The 27,363-nt window shown below is 43.1% G+C and overlaps 1 protein-coding gene across 1 annotated transcript in view; it reads right to left on the bottom strand.

Annotated features, from left to right (window-relative positions):
* The window catches only part of ALDH1A2 (aldehyde dehydrogenase 1 family member A2), a 94,529-nt gene that overhangs the window by 2,650 nt on the left and 64,516 nt on the right, over positions 1–27,363 (bottom strand). The window contains exons 8-12 of the mRNA XM_077747945.1: positions 11,111–11,213; positions 9,245–9,429; positions 7,685–7,849; positions 6,843–7,000; positions 6,442–6,516 (exon numbers count right to left, since the gene is read on the bottom strand). Of these exons, the coding sequence (XP_077604071.1) occupies positions 6,442–6,516; positions 6,843–7,000; positions 7,685–7,849; positions 9,245–9,429; positions 11,111–11,213 (686 nt within the window). The remainder of the gene's footprint in view (positions 1–6,441; positions 6,517–6,842; positions 7,001–7,684; positions 7,850–9,244; positions 9,430–11,110; positions 11,214–27,363) is intronic.

The following is a 27,363-nucleotide window of genomic DNA, read 5'->3' as shown; positions in this document are numbered from 1 at the left end:
GGGAGGGGAGGGGAGGGGAGGGAAGGGAAGGGAAGGGAAGGGAAGGGAAGGGAAGGAAGAAAAGCATGAGATTTCCGGGCTGGGATCCCCTCTGTTTGATGTTCTAAATTCCTTAGACTTAACAAATGGAAATGAAGATGCAAAGGCTTTCCAGGGAAGAGCACGGTACACCCAGAATGCTTAAAAACAATCCTAATGCAAGCTGCCCACCACATCCCCACAGTTAAGGGGAGAGAGGTAGGAAACCAAAATAAGGGACAGAAAAGGAAGTGGTAGTCAGCTGGTCCCCCAAGACTCCGAGTAAATGTTTACGGACTGGGAGCTGGGACACCTGTCTTGGTGGGGACAGGAGACACCGCCCTTCCCAGTGCTCTGGCCACTCAGCATGGGTATCCAACTACTGTCCTCAGGGTGCTGGGGTGCGGCCAAGCCTTGCTGCCTAGGCATTCCTTCTCTTCACCGCTCTGTATTCCCTTCTCATTTCACCTCATTGTCACGGCCCTTTCCCTCTGTCTTTATTTCATCGTAAAATCAAGTACACTCTTATTTCTGTGAAAAAGTTGGACTTTTTTTTCCTACTATTTTTTTTTCAAGTTACATCTCTGTGAAGCTTCTCCTGGCTCTCCCACAGGAGCTCCTCCTTTCTTGGTGCTCACCTTGTGCCCACCGCTACCAGAACCCTGACACCAGGGGAGGGGCCACCTGAGCACCTGTCCCCTCCCAGGGAGTTGTAGCTTACTGATCCTGCTTTCTGCCCTCTGCCAAGCCTAGCATACAGCCTACAGGCTCAAAGACGGCACTTGTGGAAAGGAGGAAGGGAGGGAGAGCTTTTTCCCATCCCCCTACCCCAGTTCCACCAGGTTGATATACCTCTCTACTAGGAAAAAATAAAACACTTAGAGATGTATTTGAGTAAGAAAATATTAATAAATGCTATCTTTAAGAAACAGCCATGTATACAAGATACATTACAGCAACTGGGCTTTACAATCAAGATCTGCTGTCAACGATTCATTCTGCTTCCTTACAGGAATTCCCATGCCCTGTACAAGGCTCTCATCGCTTTGCCAGCAGCAACTCCCCAGCACCAAGGTCACCTGAGTTGTCACGGTGCCCCATCCCTGCCAGGACATCAGAGGCAGCTAAGGAGAGGCCAGGACATGTGTGCTGTTCTCTTATCTGCATTGGCCATCTTGCTTACAGGAATGAGAATAAATCTGGGATTGTCCCACTCAGTATAAGGTTCCCTCATTAGCTCCTTCCAGGCCCTGAGTCTTAATGACCAGCTCAGCTCTGGCTCCTTCTAGACTTTTTCCTGCCCTTGGGCAATTCTCAAAGTGTCTCTTCATCAGGGACATCATCTGCCTCCTGTTTGAAGTGAGGTTACTCCCTTCTTGTTTCCTGACTTGTGCACGCACATGGGGCAGACCCTGAACCAGTTGCCTCCCCCTCAGATCTCTAAGTAGGTTGTGAGAAATGTAAGAAACTCTCCAGACTCAGAAGTGTGCTGGTATGATTGCCTTCGAGTGAGGCTGCTGGGTCCTGTAATGTTTGGGTGCGTGAGGCCACAGAAAATTGTTCCAGACTGGAGGAGGTCCCTGACAGCCCTCTGCCACCGTGATCCACACGCAGCCCACTCCGAGAATGAGGAGTGGGCTCGAATCTGCCAGAACACTACGCTGGAGCCGGGGGTCGGCAGGTGGGAATGCCAGCTCTTTAAGCGGCCCTATGATTCCAGGTGAGCGGCTCCCACCCTCCTGGTGACCCGTCACCACACAGGCAACAGTTCCCGAGTCCCAGGAATCAAAGATCACCTTTGGAGCTTGCTTTGTTATAGATTCCTGACCATCCCCACCAAAGCTGCTGTCTCAGCAGGTCTGGGGAAAAGCCCAAGAGATTCTGCTGCAGGTGGTTATTTGGGCCACCCTTTGAGAAACACTCATAAAGGCTCTGAGAGCCCTCAAGTTTCTCAGAGCTATTTGACCATCTCATTCGGGAGTCTTTCTCTCAAATTTACTTAATCCAGTTAAGTTCTGTGCACACAGCGTTCCACAGTTAAGGAAGCTTCAACCGCCCAACAATGCAAAGGCAGACACATTGGCATCGGTCTCTCCGTATGGTCACCTTCATGGCTCCAGTGTCAGGGCTCAGGCACACTTAGACACCTGTATTCCTGCTTCTGAGCCAGACGACGCTAGATTTCCTAACATGAACCAAACTTGACCTACCTACAGGTAAGTTAAGGTGTTAGATTTTGGGATCTCTCAGCCAGGCATTTTAGAAAATCACTTCTAAAACAAAGAGGAATTTCTGTTTAGAATGTATCCTTCCCTGTTCTTTTCCTTCCTACAGCAGCATTGTTCAGAGTAAGGTCTCCAGACCGCCTGCATCAGAATCATCCCAGAAGCCTATGAACAATGCAGACCCTCAGCTCTGGCCCAGAGTTACTAGAGAGCAGGTCCCCACACAGGCATGCCCAGCAAGCCCCTTCTCCCAGACCACAGGTGACTTTCGGCGCACATGCATGCTAGGCATGTACATATGTGCAGACACGTATGCTATGATGCAAACTTGGGAAACCCTGATTTAGAATATCCTAATAATGCTTCTTATCGTCAAAGCCCGTGTCCTTAGTTTTTAAAATGCTGAGGCTCACAGCTTTCCTCCCACTGCCCCCCCTCCCCTCCAGTTTGTGCACATGTATTTTATAGCTTGTCTCAGGGAAGCTAAAATGAGTAAGGGAGAGGGCGGGAAGAATGAAAGGGGTGGTGTGGGGAGGGTGGCTGCAGGCCAGAACCGAGGTGAGCTCAGTCCCCTCTCTGGCCCTGGGATCCAGGGGCCTGCCCATCAGGTAACCTGTAGAGGGCAGTCCTCCACAGCTCTCTGGGGTTAGAAGGGGGCGACCTCAGGGGCTCCCAGAACCCTCCTTGAAGTTTGTCTCCGGAAAGTGCTATTTCTCTTCTCCATGGCTCTTAGAGGTGGGCAAGGAGGTGACAGGGACCAGAGCCGCAAGGAGTTTGCAAGGCCATGAGATAAACACTACTCTCCAGAGGAAGGTAAATGAAGTTTCTGGGACTGCAGTAAGTGAAAAGGAAGAGTGGGGGGTCAGGAGAGGGCAGGTTCTTCTATTTGAAGCCTTTGTGACCACTCTAGGTCATGTAAAGAAAGAAAAACAAACAAACAAACAAACAAACAGGTTTTGGGAGCAAGTAGGGACAAAGAATCATATAATTTAGACAAGATGAAGGGAGTCTCATCAAAGAGCACTGTTTCCTAATTATTTTTTAACTGCACTGATAAGGCCCAATCACTATAGCACCAGTGAGACAAGTCAAGAAAGGCTGCTTTTCAGTCTCTTGGGGCATGATTCTGTGTGGTTCTGACCTGGACAATGTCACAAGCCTGAATCTTGCCCAAGATGAGGGTCCAGGGCTAGCCTGGGACAGGCTCCATCAGCCAGCTATTTATTATATTTTATGCCCATGATTCACTCTCTTAATGATCTGTGGCAAACCAGAGCCAGTGAGTGCCCTGACATTTCGGAGGCCTAGAAAGCACAAACACAGAAGCAGGACATGAAGTGACAGGCTGAATACATCTTGAGAAGTGGAGGCAGAATGTTAAGGCCATATACAAGGTAAGAAGAGATACCTGGAGAACATGAAGACTTTATAAAAGCTGAAACAATACTAATAACTGAGCAAAGAGGATCCAGATGGGTTCTGGGTGCTGGCTGTAAAGCAAGCGGGAAGTACTGATGGCCAGAAGCAAGGTTTGAGCAGGAGCCATCTGTCCCTGGCATTCCCAGAGATAGAGCAGAAGCTGGTGAGACTAGCTGGGATTCAGAAAACGTTCTGCCACACTTCCAAAGTAAGATATTTGTTAAGAAAAAGAAGGATTGTCTACCTAACACTCATCTACTTGACCAACAGTGATGATAGCAGCTAACCTTTCTGAAGGTCTGGATGTCTGGGATACTCAATCCTACCCATTTAATCCTCACAGCAACCTTTCAGGGTAGGGGTGGTAATTACTCCTATTTTACAGATGAGGAAACAGCGGCTTAGTGAGATTAAATGATTTGTCCAAGGTTGCACAGGTGTTAAGTGGTAGAGCCAGGATCCATCCCTGAAGCAGTGTGATACCAGAAAGTTTACTCTTCTCAAAGCTATGCCTGACTTACAGTGGAATGGCCAAGGGCTAGAAATGACCAGATCAAGTATCTGAAGCATGTAAATCCTCTGTGCTGATCTCATGACTTCACTGTACTTCGTCCCAAACACCATACTTCTTTCTCCCCCAGTGCCCCTACTCACTCTCTCCCCACTGACCCTTGCTTTGCCCACCAACCCTACAAACACACTCTCCTCTCTGTCCAGCCAAATGTTCCTCTCCTTTAAAGGCCAATTCAAGTACTCATATTCGATGATAAAGGTTTTCCAGACTTCTAGAGTTTCACAAGGATCTCCCCTCATCCCTGAATTCCACTATTACTTTACGGTCTTTTCTGGAATTCTCTGGATTCTTTCAATGTTGTAGATTTCATTTATCCGGCAAAATTTCAAGTGCCTTAATGAGGTGCATCCTTCCCCACAGGCCAAGCACAATGCTTTGCACATAGTGTATGGCTCAATACTTTTAGTAGGTTGATCATGGACTAGCATTTACTCACAAAAGGATGCATTTAATAGCGGTGGAGGGGAATGGACAAGGAAGATGTCTCCTCTTATGAATCACAGGATTTAAAAAACATGGAATCAGCTCCTTTCAAAAGGAGGGAAAAAATTTTTTTTGGAGGGGAGGAGGGGGTGTATCAGCTCAGGAAGACCCTGGCTATCCTTCACCCCTGGAATGCTGCTCAAAAAATCCATTTATAGGGGCACCTGGGTGGCTTAGTTGGTTGAGTGTCCGACTTTAGATCAGGTCATGATCTCAGAGTTCATGAGTTCAAGCTCTGCATCAGGCTCACTGCTGTCAACACAGAGCCTGCTTCGGGGATCCTCTGTCCCCTACCTCTCTGTCCCTCCCCTGCTCACACTCTCAAAAATAAATAAACCTTAAAAAATCCATTTATATATGAAGGTTGCAAATAAAATCCCCTTGAGTGCAGCTTTCCTTTGCTACAGTCCCATTTTTCAGGTCCTTTGCTTTTCAGGAGGACTCTTCCCAGCTCTGATCCGATCCCTGAAGACCATCTGCACCTGGCCTGCCTGCTTCCTTGCCTGGATACCACAGAAGCCACTTGAAACTTACGTTCAAACCTCATGTCTGCCACTTACTGGCTGTGTGACTGACCTGGGAAAGCTGCTTAACTACTGTAAGCCTGAGTTGCCCGTCTGAACCATGTGGGATGTGAGGGGAAGTGTATCACTCCCATTTCATCATCATGAAAATCGAATGACACAATATCAGGAAAGAAGCTACCATAAAACCATATACAGAGCAGGCATTTAATTAATGATATCGGTCATGGTTATTATAAAATCCTTGTAACCAGTCTCCTTCCTCTACTCTTTGCCAGAACATCCTCTATATGCCAGGTATCTTGGCCTGAAGACCTCTGATATCTCCTTAGCTCCCACAGAACACTTAAGCCCTCTGAGACTGGGTTTAAGCCAACCTTCCCACTAGTGTCTTCAGCAAGCACCCTCCAGTCATCTTATGTCCAAACCCCTAGATCCCAGACTCAGAGATATCTACAGAGGCCGAGCGGGTGACATAACCAGTGGCCTGGGTATGTGTAAAATGACTGGCAACCAGTATTCAGCCCCCAGAAGCCACAGGAGTGGTGGGGAAGGAGACAGATTCCAGAACTCACAGCTGCAGTGATTTTGCTATGGGGGAATGAAAATAAGCAAGAAATCTAGATTTTATGGAGAGCCTCTTCATTTTTGAATGCCAGTTAAATATTTTAAAAAGTTGTGAGGCAAAACAAAACATTTCTGCAGGCCAGATTTGCCCTTGGGCTGGCAGTTGGTGACCTTTGTTTCGAACACACCAAACTCCCAGACGCTCTGCATTTGCTGTGCCTTCGTGCCTTTGTCCCTGCTACTCCCTCAGCACGGGAGGACTGCCCCCCCCAAAAACTGAAATGTTATTTGTTCTGTGAAGGCTTCTCTGACCCCATCAGGCAAAATTAATGGATTCTTTCCTCAGTCCTTGCAAGATGTGTGACTAACTTCTATTAATAAAACAGCCCTTATTATATGAAGTAGATGGTGCATTAATTTTTCTCCACTCCCACTTAAGGTAAGGGAGCTGTGTTCTAGTCATCTTTGTGCATGCAGTACAGTGCTTAGCTCATAGAAGTAAGTGCTCAACAAAATGTTTGTTTAATGAATGGATGAGAGTAAGAGAAAGAAACAATTTTGTGACTACTCCTCTGTGCTGATATTTGTAATCCCTATTTCTCTGCAGGCATCAGCAACTTTGGACACTTACATTTCTCTCCCATTTCCAGACATCTTGAAACCCCCAAAGGGGCTCTGGGCATTTAAGGCATTGTAACAATTGATCCTAAGGGAAGAAAACATATTACCATTAGTGCTGAATTCTGCTTGCACAGAAATAGTACCACTAGCATAGTACTTCCTTTAAAAGTTTTATTTTTTTAATTGCCTTTTTTTGCAAATGTAACATCTGTAATTTAAATTTGCTTTGATTTCCCCATCTGGCCAGGAAGGAGTGTATATCTGTCCTCAGGGTGGAGTCTGCTTGCCTTTGGTCTTCCCCACCCTTCCCAGAGAACGTGCTTATTTCACCCGGGGTCTGGAGATAACGAGGCCCGAGCACCACCACTGGCATGCATTTCAGCCAGGACAATGATGCTGACTTGATCTTACCAAACAGTCCCCGCCTGCATTGCGGAAGACACCATGAGGGCCTTGTTGATGTCATTAGTGAAGACGGCTGCCACAAGTCCAAAATCTGAGTTATTGGCTCTTTCAATAACTTCATCCATAGTCTTAAACCTCAGAATCTCCTGAACAGGGCCAAAGATCTGCAACAAAACGGTTTGACACAATGTAAGACTGCTTTGCCATCCCCTTACCTGCTTTCCACATTGCAAAGCAAGTCTGCTCTGCTGTCATTATTTAAACTTCATATCAGGTTAGCATCACAGAACTGTAAACTATCCCAAACTTTGGCAGAATAGGATTTTACATGCGTCTAACCTTAAAGTTTGCTCAGGACCCCGATCCCTCCACCCTGGCATCACTCATTCTGCTATATGTACTAAAGCTGCCTTCTCCATGATTCCCTGGGCCCTGCTCCAGATCTCAGAACTACTGGTCTGGACTGGTGGCTGATGTGTCCGGGTCCCTCTCCCGCAAGAATGTGAGGATGTTTGGGTGCCTTCTCTCTCCTAGTGAACAGTTTAGTAACCCACATTTGAAGGAACGGACCTGATGCAAGTGAATTACTAAGGCCAATGATGGGCTGTGGTGACTATCCTCTGGGCTAATAATAATTGCAATCATTTGGCAGGTCACCTGGCCTCCATCTAGCTTGCTTGCCTTTTCATTTAACATTTTTTTGAAAGTGGGATTTTTCACAGCCATGTCTATCGCTGTTACAGAATGTATATATACTATAAAGAGCCAAAGCTATAATATCATATACTAGAGTACTCTGTAAACCATTGCAAAAACTGTGGCTTTTGTTAGAACTCCACATTTGATACCTCTTCCTTGGCAATCCGCATGTCATCGGTCACATTGGAGAACACCGTGGGCTCAATGAAGAATCCCTTTCGGCCCAGCCCTTTGCCTCCACACTCCAGCTTGGCACCCTCAGCCACACCACTCTGGATGAGTTCCAGGATCTTGTTGTACTGTTTCTTATCAATCTACAAGAGAAATTTCCCAATGACTCCATGTAAAGTGCGTTCTCAAGAATCTCTCATTTGTGTTTTTTTTCAAAGCTCCATCATATCTAGTCACATCACATGGAACTGCTCTCATTTATCCATTCTTCACCTACAAAACATGGTGACTCTGTGTGATTCAACCCAGCATGCTGGGAATTCCAATACAGGTACTGCATTGATGACATTACCAAATCACAACTACCACATTTAGGCCATGTCTCTAAATGATAGAGAAACTGGCTAATTGATTAGTCATTGTTTACAAATGGGGGAAAACTGCCCTCTATAACCAAATGAACAGTTTAGCAAGTTGCACTGATACTAAAAAGATGAAAACAATAGGTGAGCTATATGGTGTTACACATCAGATTCTACTGGGGTCTATTTTTTTTTTTTTAATAGTTTATTACTGGGGTCTATTTTTAATGGAACTCTTATTACACTCGAAGAGGAAAGGATCAAACACGAAGAGTGAGGACTGGCTTTCTATTCCATGAAATAAAATCCGTCTTGCCCCCCAAAAGTCATAGTTATCACTCAATTATTATGGTAAAAAAACTAAATTCACTTGGGTTTGAATTGCTCATCAATCATCTTTCAAATGGTCCCCGAACTTAGGTGATGTTGTTTCTTACCGGGAAGACCCATACTCTAGAGATGCGGGTGCAATCTGGTCCAAACAACCTTGACAAATTCTCAAGCTCTATCTACAATTTAAAACCAGAATCCTATCTGGAAATAAGCCTTGATGATTCTGGAGAAGCTGCAGAGCCATACAGTGTGGACTTCAGGGACTTCTGCAGCCCTCTCTTCTCTCCCCTCCCCACCATCCCACCATACAAAGTATTCAGGGTAAGAGATAACCATATAGCAGAGCAGAAAGGAGATAGCCCTCATTTCTTATACATTTACAAGCCACAAGTGAACTCCCCAAAGTAGGCCAGGTTGGTGGAGAGATTCCCTGACCAATGAAGAAGGATAAGTGGCTTCTAGGAAAGAAAGATGCCCACTCTCTCTGACTATGGCATTTGTAAGGGGGGTCTTAAAGGTCAGTGATTACCATCGGGACTGAGTTCTCAAGGTCAACATCCATCTTGACATGCACAGGTCTTTCTTTAGAGCTAAGACACTCCAATTTACCCCCAAAGTTCAGAGTATCCTTAAAGCAACTCTAATCCCTTAGTGTTTCAGAGATAAAATTTAGAAAGGAAAAGGGAAGCATGAGGAATAAGAATGCCTCACAAGCTACATTTCTAGCCATGCAGACAAGGTGCAAGAGTAACGAGGAAGTGGAAAAAAGAAGTTTCTGGAGTCCCACTAGAGTGTCCAGTGCTCGCCAAGGATGAAGGAAGCAGATGTTTATTATTTCTCTACCTGGGGTCCCTGCTCAGTGGTGGGATCAAAGGGACTCCCCACTATGCGCCTCTTGGCCCGCTCCACACTTCTTCTCACAAACTCCTCATAGATGGACTCCTCCACAAAGATGCGAGACCCCGCGGTGCAGCACTGGCCTTGGTTGAAGAACACCCCCTGGTGAGCCTGCTCCACAGCATAGTCCACTGCAAGAGGAAAACAGCCAGATCCTCAGCACTCATTCATCTGCACTGGGGCCTGTCTATGGGGCCCCCTCCCTTCCCTCTCCCAGAGCCCCAGGTATAATGCCATGCTCAGCGCAGAGGATACGGTGAGTAGGTAGCGCCGGGGAGAGCATGGATAGAGAATGCTTAGGTCAACTTCTAACTAGACTCTGACATTCCTTGCTATGTGGACTTGGACAACTTCACTTCTTTGAGCCTCTTTCTTCTCCTGTAAAGAGGGACTGGACCATGTCATCTAGAACAGGGGTCTCAAACCCCAGTATGTCAAGGGGCTAGGCAGGTAACAGAATGGCCAGCTACTGAAACAATCTGATGGAGGCTCAGAAGGAAAGCTGCTGCATTTGGCTCTTGCTCTGCGTGAATGTAAGCTGCTGGTTGCCAGACAGCCAATTTTAAGAAAAAACAGAAATCGGGATTTCTAATGTGCAGTTTTTAATTTTTCAGGTGCCTGTGTGACATTTAGACAGGTAAATGTACATATGCCCTGCATCTGGTCTATGGACTGCCAACATGCAGCCTTACCCTACAGGAACCTGTAGCTGTGTGCTTCATTTGTACTTTGGTGAATTAATAAGCTAGAACAGAAACTGATCTTCTGGAAGTCACCAACATTCCTCTATATTTACATGGGACTGTGTAACAGCATATAAGTTTTTCATGTCGTAGTGCATACTTCAAGGTAGGACTAGTAAGTCTGGTGTGTGCTAGTTGCCAAGTGATTGAATCAGTCACTCATTCATCAGTCAACCAGTCACGTCAATGGAGGGCCCACTCCCCAAGAGAAATGTAGGTGTGAGAGTTCTGGTCCCACTGACAACCAGCATAAAGCTGAGGCTGAACTCTCCGTGGACTCCAAGCTGGGCTGAGAGTCAGGCAAACCACTTTCTGATCTTTCCAGTGGTGAAAGGGAAAGCAGCTGTGCCTGGCAGGATAGGAAGAAGAAAAAGAAAGACTGAAAGAGACTTTGGAACGGTATTCCCTGGCAAGCTTTTAGAAACAGAAAGGCCACATCTTGGCAGGATGGACTGGACACATGGGATTTCCTCGGTTTGCTGCTCCATGCCACCACAGAGTCCCACCTCCAGCACCTCTGCTGTAGGTCCAATCATACGGGACTGACCCACGTATGTTGTCATTCTGGCTGAAGGTCACAGAAGCAGCAGAGGATGGGGGCACCAAACAGAGAAGGGGTTGTGGGCTGGGGAAAATGTCGGCAGGCCTAGCAAGGCAGCATTTTTTAATGACCTATCTGCAAAGCCACCAGGTACAGTTGAGAAGTTTTAGATTTCTTGAACCTAGGCAGAGAGAGTCTATTTCAGCTGTTCAGAGGCTTCGAGCACTGCTCTTGCCACTACACAGCCCTGAGCAGGCCTCTGCCTCTTCCACCCAACTCCTGGCATCACAGACTCAAAGCGGCTCATTAGTGTCTAGAAAACAAACTCAGTTCGGCTGTCAACTGACAAGTGCTCTTTCCCAATACTAGACTATGTGCTCCTTAGAAGGAAGGGCCCAGATTCTTCTACTTACGTGCCCCTTAGCTTCATGGATCTTTTCCTTAGTGTCCTGTCAAAAGTGGAGATTACAAAAGAGGGCACCGGAGGGCAGCGTGTGGGCACATGTATGAGATCTATGGTTGACTTACAATCAGCATCAGCAAAAATAATATTGGGGCTTTTTCCTCCAAGTTCCAGCGTTACTCGCTTCAAGTTACTTCTTCCAGCTGCTTCTTGGATAAGCTTTCCAACCTGAAAGAAAGGAAAAGGAGGGAGGTTTTGCACACCTTGCAGCTGAGACAGTCAGTGGCCAAAGCCAACCCTGGGCAACAGTGGGAGGCAGCAGTAATAGAACCTGCAAGGCAAACCAACTCAGGGGATGAGGCAGGAATAGCTCCTGTGGTCAAGCTGGGTGGACAAGATAAAAGTCAGCGGGGATGCAGTTTGTCTGGGCTAAAGTGAGTTGGAAGACTGCTTTAGTTTCATAATGGAAGGAGCTTGGAAAAGGGGTTTAATCTGAAATCTTAATCACTGGTCTCAAAAAAAAAAAAAAGCCAACCGACTCCAAATGAAAGACATGATACATGAATATAAAACAAAATCTTCATGTATTTACAAAAATGTCACGTAGGACTTTAATCACATGGCTCAATGAAAATATAGATGCTACACCTTTGCCTCTGCCTAGGTCTATAGTAAAAGGATTTCAGGTAGCTGAAGATGTGTCTATACCACGCAATGCCTATTTACCTAGAAGCCAAGCAAATAATAGGCTGAGTCAGAGATCTCATTTACCATGGTGTGAACTCACATTTCTAATGAAACTGCAAGCATCGAAATGGAAACAGAGGAAGAACACACTGCCTCAGTGGTAGAAATTCTGTCAACTCTTTCAGAGTCTGCCTCTGAAAATGAACTTTCACTTGGAGCAAACCTAACCATGGGGGGAAAACAGCGATGTCTCTGAAAGAGCTAGAATTGATGTTTCTTAGTTTGCAGGACAATGCTAGTTTCCAAGTTTCCAAGGGTCAAGAAATACTAACATCCGGGCCTACAGATTAACGGGTGGGCAATCCGCTCACCAGACAGATGGCCCCTCCCCTGCCCTGCCAGCTTGTCTGCCTTCTACCTCAAGGTAAACTCCTGAGAAGACAGGCTAATAAAGGCCCTGTTCTCAGGCTAATGTGCTTTCTCTCCTTCAGGAAAAAAAACACATGTACACAGTGGAAAGGAGAATCTGGCCCTCTGTCCTGGCAAGAGGACAGCGGTCAGGTGAAAATTATGACTGAAGCCTGAGGTCCCTAGCATGGGAAGGGGAGCCTTCAGAGCAAGGGCAGCTGGGACAACAGCGCCACGGGGAGTCCCTGACGGCTGTCCTCTGTGACTGCCTGTTCTGCTGAGGAATTCTAGGGTTCTTGGCGCTCTCTGCCCTGAGGAATCCATATTGATGGTGACTTGTCTTTAAGTCCAAGAAGATAAACAGACAAGTGCTTTCTCAAAGAAGGCAATCATTGGAATGCCTGACCTTATTATTAATTATATTAGAAAACTAACATTTAATGAGCTGATCTGTGTCACACATTTGTAAGTATTAGCTCATTTAAGTCTCTCAAAAACCCTACATAAGTAGGTACTATTTCGTTTTAGAGACGACCAAACTTAGGAGTTGGAAGTCCATGGGTGTTGCCATGTTACCCAGTCAGAGCCTATCAGAATCCCAGGTAGACTGACGCCAGGGCACAAGCGTGGACCACTCCCTCTATGCACCTCTCTCTCAACTTCCCGTCTTCCTTTCTGTATTTACTGAGCACCTAATGTGTGCCACACACCACCACGACCTTGTTCCTGAACTCCTAACTCTATCAAGGTGAGTACAAATATCACCTTTTATAGATACAAATGATGATCATAAGCCATCAGTAGCAAAACCTCTATTTTGCCTTCAGATTGACATTAAAAACCAAGCAAACGCAAGGGGGAAATCACAGGTTTCACACAGAGTAAGATGCTGGATAAATGTTTGGGGTTGGTAAAGGGAGTGTGGGCCCAGCTGGCATTGCATTTCTGTTAGCACTACTCCCTGACACTAATCAAAAAGTTCTAGGGGCTGGTGTTTTTTGCCACTAGGAATGTTGTCCAGTGATTATTTTCATGGCTACAGTAACTATACAAAAACCTTTCTCAGTCTATGGTCATCGGAGGATACCTAAGAATAATTTTTCCTGTGTCAGTGCTTTGCCAGCCTTTCCTTAGAAACCAAATTTGTGCTAAACATTGTGAGGCAAATCTCAGATGAATAATGCCTCTCCTCTTCATCTTTGGAAGAAGGTCAATTGCACCTCAGCGTCAAGAAACAACTGAATGTGTTAGGCTGCAGGAGAACCACTCCCGTCTGGAGGGGCCTCCGGACAGGACACGGAGATCTGTTTTTACTGATCCCCTTCATTCAACACACATATTCCTGGCTCTCCAATGCCATGCCGGGTGCAATGCTGGGCACAGCCCTGTACCAGGAAGGACTTCACAGCTAAGAGGACTCCCATATAAACCTAGTAGGTGCTCACTAAGTGCAGCTTTGCAGTCCACTGGGACAAAAATCTGGGTCAAATTTAATATTAGATCTGAGTGGACGGAATTATGGTTCTGAGGTACTTTGTTATAAGCCAGAGTCAGAGCTCTCTGGTCTTTATCCACAGACTAGGGCTTTGGAGAATACATTATTACTCATGAATTCTCTCCGTAAGGGGACAGAGATTAAATGACCCCAAAGGGAGGCTCTCCTCATTATCATTACCAAGAAGGGAAAAGACATGATGGAAAGGAAAACAGATGCAAGTCCAAAGCAAGAGACTTTTTTTTTTAAGCAAGGTATCTTAATAGGGAAAAGGAAAGCTTAAAAATAAAGCGTTTAAGTGAAAACTGACTCCGTGTCTGCTTATAAAATGTGACGGGTCCCGTGCAAACCAACCAAAAATACTACCTGTATAAACCTCATACAAGGGTTCCCAAAATTAAACTCTATGGAGGTAGACAATGTCAGAAAGAACAAAATACAGATACCACACAAGCCCCTGGGACTAACTGGCCCTTCCTGGATGGGAGGTAGGGAGTAGTACTCTTTGGGAATATGTGTGATCCTGGTCACAGTGAACCCCTCTCTGCAGGGTCAGCAGGTGGAAGTGCATGGAGAGAGAAATGGGGCTGGCAAGACACAAAAGCCTGTGAGTGGTTAAAGGTCAAGTCAATAGGGGTGGGTTTATAAAACTAAGTCCTATTCTGATAAAATGGGCAACATCTCCTGCCCCATCACTGACAAGCTGGCTAACTACAACCATATTCAGGCTTATGGACTACAATTTGGCCCACAGGAGTCAAGAGAGCCAGATACTACACACTGTGGCGTGGCACCCATCTCCCACTTCAATTTGGAAAAGCCACTTCGGGTCCTGACACCTCAGTTTCCTCATGTGCAGAATGAAGGCACAAGCCAAGCAGTTACTCTATTCTCAGCACTCGAGTTAGCTGGAAGAGTTTTAAAAGACACATAGGGCTCCCAGAGCCCCTGCCTGTTCTTTGAGTCTGTCCACAATTCTGCATTTTTCTTGCTTATGGAGAAGTAGGTTTTCACCAAAGTTCCCAGCTGCGCAGAATGATAGGAAAACCTGATTTTTTTTAAGTTTCCTGGACAGAGGTCATTAGGAAAGAATAAGTGATAGTGTTCTTGACAGGTTTCTTAACTTTGCATTCCCGGTAGTCAGCTGTATCTGTGTACCCCAAACAGGCAACGGTGGGAAGTGGGGGCTCCCCCACACATATTGGAACTGGGCTCATTCTCAGCAGGAATGTTGGCACAGATCGACTCTGACTCCCATCCTCGTTCTGAATAGGCTTCAAGATTGATATGAGGAGTATCCCTGGAAGAGCCACAATGTACCAGACCACGTTCACGGCAATGTGGCAGGGTGGGGAAATGGAATTTGGTGCTTTACAATGGAAAGGATTTGTTATACAGGACAAAAAGAACATGAAAGGCCTTTCCCTGCCCTCTTTATTTAATGCTGTTGCTCCCTGAACAGTGTTTCTGAAGCTGAGTAAACTTTTTATTAATTAGTGAATTACATATATTAATAAGGGTAGATTCTTTCTCAGATACATGCTGCCTTTTTAAAAAACCAAAAATCTCTAGTAGAGAGTTCAGTAAACTGGTTGAAGATGCCTGCTTTTTGGCATGTATTTTCATTTCTTAAACCTCAAACAGACTGACTCTATGGCTTCCCCCTCCCCCTCATTTTTCACTGTTGTGCTTTCTGGCTAACTATGATGGAAACAGGAATGACAAAAATATGTGTCATTGGATATTTCTTGCCTTTCTGAAATACCTAGAAAGAACAGGCCAAATCAATCTGTTTAGATTTCTACCTAAAAGTAAAAGGACCAAGAAATACAAGCAGTTCCTTTAATTTCAGTGATAACAGCAATTTCAAAACTCTGTCATAATCCTGATTATGAAAACCAACATGGCCGCTAACAACCAGTCCCACCATGGCACACCTGTCCCTCTAGCCACATGAAACCACATGCCCTGCCTGGAATGTGCCTCTATGTCTTTGTAGGAGTGCTTTCATCTGCTTAAAATGCCTTTCCTCCCCCCTTGCTTACTTGATAAATTCATTTTTCCTGACCTATTTCTGCCACTTTCTCTGTGAAGCTAGGTTTCCAGACCCACCCTCCTCACAGGTCTCGCCTCGGATCCAACAAAACTCTCACACTGTTCTTGTTTAATAGTTGTCTTCTAAACAGAATTTGTGAGCAGAGAGACGTTATCTATCTACCTATCTGCCACACATAATGGAAGATTTTCCTCATTTGTTGGGTCATTGCACCTGAATATGCCACCTGTTCTGTGAGGTCTCTTGGATTCAGAGACTATGTTAGGGGAACAAGTGAGAGTTTGGAATACAGGATGATTGTGTTCAAGGTACGTGAACTTTGCCATAAGTAGCAGAATAACGTTGGGCTTCTCTTTCACTTATCTTTGGCTTAAATTTCCTCCTTTTTAATGAAGGGGAGGACTTCATCTAACACTAACTGCACTGTTCCTGGAGCACTTAAATACTTTTTCCATGACTGGGCTCTACCTCAAGAGATTCTGATTATTTTACTCTGGATTATTTTTAAAAGTTCCCAAGAACATTCTAATTTGTTGCTAGGGTTAGGAACTAGGAGATGAAGGAATCTTTAAGGGCAGTGCTCCCATACTCTTCTCTAACCTTTCATCATTGGTTCCATTTTCCAACTGTTCAACGTTACAATTTATCAGACACATATCCTATGCTGCTTGTTCTCACAAACATCACTTTATTTAATCTTCATCCATTTCTGTGAGGTGAAATTACCCCATTTTACAGTTGGGGGAAAAATGTGGCTCAGAGAGGTCAAGAAATGACTTGCTGACAGGCACCCCCTGAGAGGTGGAGCCAGGGCTGGACTCAGAGTGCCCACACTAAACCTGGGGTCCTCTCTGCCCCACCACAGCCTCTCTCTGTGGCTCTGACTTCTCTTCTCCAGATGTTCTTCTGGGTATTAGGTCACCTTTGCTAAGAGTAGAATTCTGACAGCTAAACACACTATGCACAGCTAATGGATTCTAGATCAACTGTCTGGGATACTTAGCCATCCTTTTGTTAACTACATAGAACTCTCCCTTTTTATTTCAGATAAATAAAAAAAAGTCAAGATTTTGACCTTTTGGTTCGCTTTGCTAGGAAGAATCGTGGAGTACTCAAGTCAACGGTACTACAGTTCTCACAAACCTGGTGAACTGAGTAAAAGGATGGGCTTCCTAGGAGCTGCTCATTATCATCCAGAGCCACAAGGAGAGAAACGCACTGAGGATAAATAATCTCAGCTAGCAGGCAGAGGCCACAGCATTCTTATTCTTCAGTACTCAAGTTCTGATTTAAGAATTAAGAAAAGGAAAAAAAACAGATACTTTAAAGCCTGTACATCCTTGGGGCTTTGACACATTCAACTAGTATTTTTGATTCAAATGCTGGATAGTTTACTAGTGGACTCCTACAACCTTAGAAAGAGGCCCATGAGCTTCTTAAACAGATAGCCACAACGATAGCAGGCCATCTCCCCCACCTCCAAAGAGGGGCGAGGCTACAAGTGGAAAGAGCTGACCCAATTCATTACTCAAGCCTCAGAGAGGGTGTCTGCACCATGCAATATGACATTCATCTCACTTAGGAAGTGAAAGAGAACCCCGGCTGCGTAAATTAGAATCAGTGATAATACAGCTGTTAGCTACAAACATTTGTTTGGCATGAATCAATCTGGACTCTCCTGTAGTTTGCTTTGATGGTCTCTCTACTATCTTGTTGGCTAATGATGAAATCATGGTTTGTTAATCTAACTGAATAAGGAAAACACCACGCCAAGCAAAGTGCAAACTGCTTTCCTGTACTTTATTGAGGTTGTTTATTGACTCTGTGTTTTTAAGAGCCCTTTTATATTCACTTATTAAATATTTACATGCGTTGCTTATGTATTTAGCTGCATAAGGAGAACTTAATCCTGTCTTCCATCTGAGTAACTGTTTGTTTTTCAAAGGCCTTTTGCTAAAGTAAAATGGCAAGCAGCCACCTCAAATAAGCTTCTTGTTACTGCTGGAGACATTCTGTGATGTACCAGTAAGTCCCTTTCCCAAGGGTAATCATACCAGGAGCCATGTTCAAATCCATATTTAAGTGACATGTTCCCTCTGGAAGAATCTATACAATTTCCCAAGGAGCCAAAGTTAAAGTGAATAGAAGTTAAAAGAGAATAGATGGATAAAGAAGTAAAAACAGATGAAAGCAAGCTGAAAAAAGGTTTGGGAATTATGTGATCACTTGATTTGCCTGTAAAAAGACTCTACCCACCACCATTAACATGGGGAATTATATGTTGGCTTTCATATTCTAGGCAAATGCTTCTCTCTCAGGTCTTCTATTATCTATATGTCAGTGAAATCACTCCAGAAAAGAAAGTAGGAGATACTCAAGAGGCCATACAAGTGGTTCCCCTCTAAGTGATTGCAAATCTTTCTAGAGAGAGAAATATCACTATAGATTTCATCAGAAAAATTTCGGGAAATTTGCTTTATGCACACTGCAACAGCCTACCTCATGTTGCGAGTATTCCTAAGAACAAAACACTTCACATGGCCACCTTCCACCTCATTCTGTTTCCCAAACTCTCCTGTCTCTCTCTCTCAGTCTCTCTCTCAGGTCCCTCCAACAAATACCTGCATCTTTGAAGATTATATATTTAGTTTTTAAGGCTCTTTCTTTTAAGATAGAGAATTTCCTATGGTATATTATATAAAGCTACAGTAACCAAAAATAGTGTGGTATTGGTGAAGGGACAGACACACGGATCAGTGGAACTTAAGGGAGTTTAGAAAGAGCCCCACGCAAATATGCACAGCTGCAGCCTGAGAAAGGCACAAAGTCAATTCAGTAGAAAGACCACCATTTTTTTCAAGAAACAGCGATGGAACTATTATCTACAAAGAACTTAGTTCCTCACTTTACAACATGCACAGAAATTAACTAAACATAGATCATACGTCTAAACGTTGAACACAAAACTATAAAGTTTCTAAAAGGAAACATAAAAGAAAAATCTGCGTGATGTTACGTTAGGCACAAATTATTTAGGCATGACACCAAAAACCTGATCCAGAAAATAAAAAAAATAATGAATTAATACACTGGATGCCATGAAAATTAAGAACTTCCACTCTGCAGAAGGCACTGTTGAGAGAATGAAAGGAGAAACCACAGACCAGGAGAAAATATGTGCAGAGCACAATGGACTTGTATCGAGAATACACAAAGAATTTTAAAAATTCAATAAAACTAATAAAACAGTTAAAAAAATGGCAAAGATTAAAACACACTTCACCAAAGATGACATACAGATGACCAACACGCACATCAAAAGATGCTCCCCATCACTCACCACCAAGGATATGCAAACCCAAACCACAAGGAGATAATCACGTCACCTGTTAGGATGGCTACTATACAAAATACTGGAAATGACAAGTGGTGGCAAGGATGTGGAGAAAAAGAGAAGCCCGAAGCATGACTGGTGGGAATATAAATTGGTGCAAGCATTATGAAAAACAGTATGGAGATTCCTGAAAGACTTAAAAATAGAACTACCATATGATCCAACAATCCCACTTCTGGGTCTTCATCTGAAGAAAACAAACACACTAACTCAAAAAGGGATCTGCCCCCACCCCATGTTCACTCCAACATCATTTACAACAGCCAAGATATGGAAACAACTTAAGAGTCCATCAATGGATGACTGGATAAAGAAACTGTGGTAAGAGTTAACAATGGAATATATATTCAGCCATAAAAAGGACTAAAATCTTGCCATTTGTGACAATATGCATAAACCTCAAGGGCATTATGTTAAGTGAGATAAATCAGAGAAAGACAAATACTGTAGGAGCTCTCTTACGTGTGCAATCTAAAATAAACATACTATATATTTATATGTATGTATGCATACGTGGTGTATGCGTGTGCAGACTATTCCAGGACTGTAACTGTCAATATGTATGCACTCAGTGTTTTAGCTACTGTGCTTCAGAAACTAACAGTACAGTGAGGAGGGCCAGAATTCAAAAGTTTTAAATGTGTGACGGAAACACCACATAAAATCAACTAGCTCTAAATATAAGCACATACATGCACAAGTGATGTGATCCTAAGAATAAGGAGAAAAGACCCCCAATGGATGCACCAAGATCACCTACAAAATATTTTAGTAAAAATCTTTAAAAATCTGAGTGAACTCACTTTCAATTTTGCCACGTGGTATGTCAATCTAGCTCATGATAAGGTTTGGACAGATTACTACCTAATTTCAAATACTGTTAAGGATAATTAATGTGTACAATGTCTGATTTCATCTCACAGAAGAATCCTTTTTAAACCAGCGATAGGATAACTGTATAACAGGATCTTTCACAGACATTATCTATTTTAATGCTTACAGCCTCTTGGTAAAATAAGTGTCACTCTCCCCATTTTATAAAAAACAGACTCAGAAAGCTAATGAATAATCAGGTGGAATTTGGCATTAATTACGTATTCGTGAAATAAATTTGTAATAATGGGCATCTATAATTTTAAAAAAACCTTAAATAAATGCGATGCATACTCAAAAGTTCCCAAGATATACATATATTTAAAAAGAAACACTATGTTGAGATAACACTATTACATTTATTAGAATGGCTAAAAAAAGACTGACTATACCAAATGCTGGTGAAGATGTAGGGGAGCTAGACATTGCTGGAAGGAAGGTAAGGTGGTACCACCACTTTGGAAAATAGTTTGGCAATTTCTTAACCGACCATACAATCCAGCTACTCCATTCCTAGGTATTTACCCAAGAGTTAAGGAAATACACACACACACACACACACACACACACACACGCATAAAGAGTTGTACATGAAATGCTCATAGGAACTTTTATTTGTAGCAGTCCCAACCCAGAAATAACCTAAATGTCCACCAACAGGTGAATGAACAAATTATGATATATCCACAAAATGGAATAGGACTCAGCAACAAGAAGGGATGAATTATTGAGATATACAACAACATGCATAGATTTCAAAATTACTGTGAGTAATAACAACCAGATAGAAGAGTATATACAGTGTGTTTCTATTTACATGAAATTCCAAAAACTGCACAAATAATCTACAATGGCAAAAAGCAGATCAGTGCCTGAGAATGTTCGGAAGGGGGTGGAGGGCAAGGGGAGGAGGCTACAAAGGGCCTGTAGGACACTTCTGAAGGCGACGGATGTATCTGCTATCTGAACTGTGGTGTTAGTTCCACAGGTAGATACATCCCTCAAAACATATCAGGTTGTACATTATGTGCAATTTATTATATACAATTATACCATAATAAAGCTGTCAATAAGGATACATTAAACAATGAAAGTGTTACTTTATTAGGGAAATTATGCCACACATCTATTTGTTGTTGTTTGTGGACTGCTAGGGGGGAAATTATATTGAATCTACCTGGCTATTTAAAATATGATGTAATGGTTTTAATTGAAGTCAATGCCTTAGGAATAAATTAATTAAATTTTAAAATAATTAGAGCTTGACAGGGAAAGAGAAGAAAAGAGAAAAAATAAACTTAAAGAAAAGCAAAAGGTGGTGAAAATAAAGAACAGATCAGAGGACAAAAGAAGAAATTATGATTAGAACTAAAAAGAGGCGGGGCACCTGAGAGGCTCAGTCAGTTAAGGATCTGTCTTTGGCTTAGTACATAATCTCACAGTTCGCGAGTTCAAGCCCCGTATCAGGCTCTCTGCTTTGGATCTTGTGTCCCTCTCCCCTGCACACACACACTCTCTCCCTCTCTCTGAAAAAGAAAAAGAGGCAACATTTGAGATAATAAATCTCAGTAAGTATGAAGTCACCATACTCACTACAGAAGTTGACCAGTTCTCATTTATCTGCACAGAAGGTAGGACACAGTCGTGACGCTAAAGACTCACTGGGCAGATAAGGGAGAGGAGAGCACTCAGGCAACAGGAACAGGACATGCACGGTCACAGAACTGAAAGGCAAGGCCCGTCTGGGGGTCTGCAAGCAATCTGGGAAGTCTAGAGAAAAGGGAAGGCGTGGGGCCAGTCATGAACCAGCTTGTCAGTTACCTGGAAGAGTTTTGGACATCCAGGTAGAGATGTCTACTCTGCTGTTAGAAACAGAAGTCTCAAGCTCAAAAAAGTGGTTAATAATCACAGTGAGCTATTTCAAGGAAATATTCTGACATACTGTGTTCACTCACTCAGTGGATTATTTCATAAAAAATTAAATGGACCAATTAAAGTTAGTACAGATGAAAAATTTTTTGTATTGATAGTCTCATGGGGAAGGAAGAGTTGGAAGTGGGAAATGGTGGTTAATTTCCAAGTTCAGAAACCAACATTTATGACTGAAATGAAACTTGCACCTTCCTTTAGGAATAGTGTTTTTAAATGCTATTTTTGAGACAGAGAGAAGCGGGGGAGAGGCAGAGAGAAGGGGACAGAGTATCTGAAGTGGGCTCTGTGTTGATGGCAGCAAGCCTGATGTGGGGCTCGAACTCACAAACTGCAAGATCATGACCTGAGCTGAAGTCGAAGTTGAATGCTCAACTAGCTGAGCCACCCAGGTGCCCCAGGAATAGTGTTTTTATGCAGTAAGGGCTAAGTCAACAAAAATTGCATGTAAGAGGAAAACGTGACCAGCTAACCCTGGAGTGTCAAATTTTCTATGAATTCATCAGCTGATTTTCTGGGTTCTCTAGAACAACCACTGCAGGGGTCACATGATGATGCCAGGCCTTGGAGCTGGGCTGAACCTAGAAAACCCTCTGGGGAACAGGCCTGGAGCACAGAAGAACTAGTGAGAGAAGGAGGAGTAAGCGATCTTGCCGAATGTCAGTTCTATGGTCTGTGTGCCAGGGAAACCCCAAGGTCACTTGTAAAATGAGGAGTGACTTAAAGGCATCTTTACTCATGTCTGGCACACAGTGGGGGATCAAAATGCTTACCGATGAGAGAGGACGTGGCGCTCTAAGATTACCAAAGTCCTCTCTTTCTGGCAGCTGGCAAGCCCATCCATGCCCTTCGGGACTCCAGGGCTGCTCCGGCACATGGGGAGCAGGAAGGAGAGAAATGTCGCCGCTACACAGACAAGTGGCAGAGATGTCGCTACGGCTCTTGTCCATGAGGTGCAGCTTAGGCGCTAAGAGGAGTGTCAGCACTTCATCAGTGCACTTAGGAGTCACAGCTTCTGAGAAATATAATCAAAACAGAACTCCAGCCCCCGTGCTAACAGTACTGCCGCATTCAGTGAGCGTTTTCCACGGTTACCAATACTGCATAGTTGTGTGGTATGGTGTGAGCTCTTGGGGAGGTGTGTAAACTTCAAAATAAAATACAGGCACTTTTTGCTGTTTCTCTTTTGAGAAGTTCATGGATGAAGGGAATGCTTTGGACGTCCTTGCTGTGCTAAACCAATTTTGAATTCATTTTCCCCCCCTTCAGGGGCTTAGAAGAGCCATCATTGCTGCAATGAAATTACAGACAGAACAGACACCGGGAGTGACAGCCATCAGTTTGCACAAACGTCTTCCCTTGCACAGGTTAACCAACTCAGGGCTGTGGTTGTTTTCTTAAATGTGCCTGGGGACATGTTTGGTGTATGACTCAACTAGTCAAATTATGTATCAACTAGTGGTTCCTGAAAGTTAATGAACGTAAGAATCACTAGAAAAGCTTATTAAAATAAGAATTCTTGGACCTCATTTCCAAATGTTCTAACTTAGAAGCTCTTGGGTGGTGCCCAGGAATCTGCATTTAAACAAGCCTCTCTGCCCTCCACCAGTGCCCCCTCCACATCCCTGTAAGTGAGGCAGTCCTTGAAGAACTACTGTACACTTCACTGCAGAGAAATTCTCCCTGCACCAGATTTAGGTTCTGGTCAAACATAGGCTGTGGGAGTGGTCTGTGACCTAGACCAGTAGCAGAATCGTATCCAAGTTCCTTAACAGGTACCAAGTGTCCTTTTCCAGCTCTGCTCTCTAAATAGACTACACTGTGCCACTTAAAAAGAAAACAGGATTCAGAATAAGTTTATCCAAGCAAGTACTTGACTGATCTTTCAAAAAAGTAAAATAGAACATCAAAAACAAACACAAAAACCTCACATCTATTAGAAGACAAAAGTATTCGTAAACTATTTATAAAAGCCATAAAACAAACAAAAGGAAAGTAAAACTGCCAGAGGACAGCAGCACTTAGTTTTTGACATATATTCTTTGCAAATGGAAGTTTCAGATTCAGCTAATATTTACGGAGTTCTTACAGTGTGCTGAACAACAGGACTGGAACTTTCAAATATGTTCTCAATCCACAAATAAACAAGTAAGGAGTTATTATTCATAGCCCATCTTAATAGATGAATAAATGAAGGGTCAGAAAGACTAAAGAATTTGCCAAAGGTCACATAGCAGGAGATGTAGGATTGAATTCGAAGTTAGTTGAATCCAGCCCCCTTCTCTTCTACCCCACTTTCCTAAGAATAAACTGTTCTATAAATTTCATTTAAAAATAAGAGAAGGGGCCCCTGGGTGGCTCAGTAGGTTAAACATCCAACTTCAGCTCAGGTCATGATCTCATGGTTTGTGAGTTTGAGCCCCACATCAGGCTCTGTGGTGACAGGTTAGAGCCTGGAGCCTGCTTCAGATTCTGTGTCTCCCTCTCTCTCTGCCCCTCCCCTGCTAGCACTCTGTCTCCCTCTTAAAAATAAATGAACAATAAAAAATTTTTAATAAAAATAAATAAGTAAAAATAACAGAAAACAATGACAGCTAATATTTACTCATCCTTCACTAAGAACTAGCCCTTGTCCTAAACACTTCACATATACTCACTTATTCCATCCTCATGGTCCATGAATTAGATCTATCATCTCTTATCTTCAGGCAGGAATGTGAGGGCTGGAAGGATAAAATACTAACACGTACTGTCATCAAATCCACATCATCATTATAGAGGCTTAAATTATGTCTACTGTTCTGATATGGATCTGACAGATCTTATTTAATCTTGATTACTTTTAGACTTGAAGACTGTGATTCAAGACTTAAAGGCTGTGCTTGGAGCTTCTTGTTATAAAAGGGATTTCCTCTTCTTTTTTCTTTTAAGAAGTCAACTGTGGTCTTGTGGTGCAGTGTTCTTTCAAGCTTTCATTTAGCAAGAGCAGAGGAGTACTTTATTTTCCTTTAAGAGGTTCTAAATAAAGGACTGAAAGAAATTAACTCAGGCTGAACTACATACATTCAAGCTGAACTAAAATTTCTAAACTAATGTAAAATTCTGTAAGGAGGTCTTTGTTATCATTAGACTGATTGGATTGATTACTAACTGTTTGGCTTAGTTATTAACTTGCTTATGATAAGCCACTGGATAGCTTTGCAGATGGAAATTAACCTGGCCTGAATACAGGTGAGAGTAATACACCCTACGGAGTAGAAAGATGATTTATGAGAAACAGGTATGGGGAAAACCTAATATTTTACCTAGCTTTCGCACACTTTTGTGTCCTTTAAATATTAAATACTTCCACTAGGACTCTGGGATTATGTGTAGAGCAGTCCCTGAACATCTGGTGTCCAGTGTTGGCTCACTCTTCTAAGTGTTCAGGGCACTAGGAAATCAAACACACATCACTTCTCAATATGTCCTGTCTGCCACGAGATAGGTTCTTAGGGCTGGTTTTTTTAAATTTAATTTAATTTTTTACCCTNACTAGGAAATCAAACACACATCACTTCTCAATATGTCCTGTCTGCCACGAGATAGGTTCTTAGGGCTGGTTTTTTAAAATTTAATTTAATTTAATTTTTTACCCCCATCTCTAGAAGGCTTTTCACTTCCAGAAGAGACTATTAAGGACATACAGTGAATTAGTGTAAAATCTATAGCTCTGGAGTTTAAATGCCTATTAAAAGTCAAGCTGTCTGAAATGACAGACAAATGAAAACTACATTTGCTTTTGAGGGGCGACAGTGAAACCTAATCTCCCATTTTACATCATGCCAGCAGAACGTGGAGTGAGCTTTTTGAAAGTGCTGGTCCTTAATATCAGGTTTGGGAAATGATCCTGAGAATTAAACGGATACCAGTATTTGTTGATGATCTGCCAATATCAAGCAACACATTACTCACAAGGGTCCCCACAGCTGGAGCTACTCTCCTCCAAGTCCTTTTTGAACGATGGTCCCCATATGATTATCATTTCATTTTCTTCAAAGAGAAAAGGAAGACAGACCTATATTTCTCCTGGTTGTGAATATTAACAGCTGTGGAAGTAAGATGTAGAATTATCTTTTTCTTAAATATTGTTAGCTTTGAATGAAGTAGCTTTTCATTTAAACTTAAATATCTTGAACGAATGATATTGTGATGGTGTTGTATAGTAATAGACGGTAGCTACACTTGTGAGCACAGCATAATCTTAAGCATCACCTTCTAGCTCTGAGAGTAAGCTTTTTCCCCTCTCATATTCAGTCTTTCTTTTTGGGGCTAACAAATATTTACAATGTATGCTGACTACACATCAGATCCTACTTGAAGTGGTGAGAAGATTGCCTATGATCTACTCTAAAGAGACTACCACCCCAAAATCTGGGCATATATGGCCAGAAAGCATCATCCAAAACTAAAGCTAAAAAAAATCAACACAAAAGAAATAAGCAAATGAGCTCAATCCAAAAGATTAAAAATGAGTTACCTATGGGACTAAAACACTTTAAAAATATTCTATACCAAACACACCAAGGATTTTTCCTGAATCAAAACATCTTTAGGGTTGTAGTCTTTAGACTTTATAATTATGTCAGCTGAAGTAAATAAATTGATAATCTCATGGACTGTAATATATTCAATTTGAGGCAATGAGGAGGAGGATAAACTATGAGAATAAGTGATCTGCCTGACATCTAAAGAAAGAAATCAAAGAACAGTATCAAATTAATCAAAAGATGCCACAGAGGCTTCTGCTTCTGGTCATAATGGAGTAGCTGGCACCGGACTTGTCCTCTTAACTCAAAACAGCTAACAAAGTATGTGACACTGCTTTCTGCCAACTGGACATGAGGCAGTATGGGACTGTGATCCTGGAGATGAGAGAAACACATAAGGGAAAACCTCTCTGCCAAGACTCTCTCGACTGCAGCAGGGGATGGGGAGACCAACGGAGAATGTGGTTGTCTTGCTAAGTTGATGATAAAGATCAGAGTACATGGAGACTGTGGTGGCCGACATGCAAGGGGCTTAGTAGCAGAGGGAGAGAACGAGGTCCAGAAATTTGAATGGGGCTCCCTTGAGTTCTGGCTGAATGCTAAGGTGGGAATACATAGGGTGAGACTCCATGAGACTGGACAAAGAAGGAAGACCAGGTCATCTGTATGCTGAATAATTCCCAGAGCTCATACAGGGCTGGGAGACACTGGACTTCAGACCAGCCAGAGTAGAAAGACCTTGCTGAACACCAGAAGCAGTCACTAGAAGCTCCAGAAGGATCTCAATTTAGTAATCTTAGTAAATTTTAGTATTTAGTAAAAGATAAACTAGTCCCACCAAAGCTTAAAAATTAAGTGTCACAAGGGTCAGGCTGTCCTGCAAGTGACTTAACTGTTTGTCAAAGAGGAAGAAAAAAAGGCCAACACTCTTTAAAAAAAAGACAACAAAATCCACATGGTAACAATCCTTTCAAAAATTAACAGACACACTCAACAAATAGTGCTGG

Source organism: Crocuta crocuta, unplaced genomic scaffold (assembly GCF_008692635.1).
Source record: "Crocuta crocuta isolate KB4526 unplaced genomic scaffold, BGI_CrCroc_1.0 scaffold130, whole genome shotgun sequence".
Lineage (NCBI taxonomy): Eukaryota > Metazoa > Chordata > Mammalia > Carnivora > Hyaenidae > Crocuta > Crocuta crocuta.
Note: the sequence above shows the minus strand (reverse complement) of the source record. Positions and strands in the feature narration are given on the sequence as shown.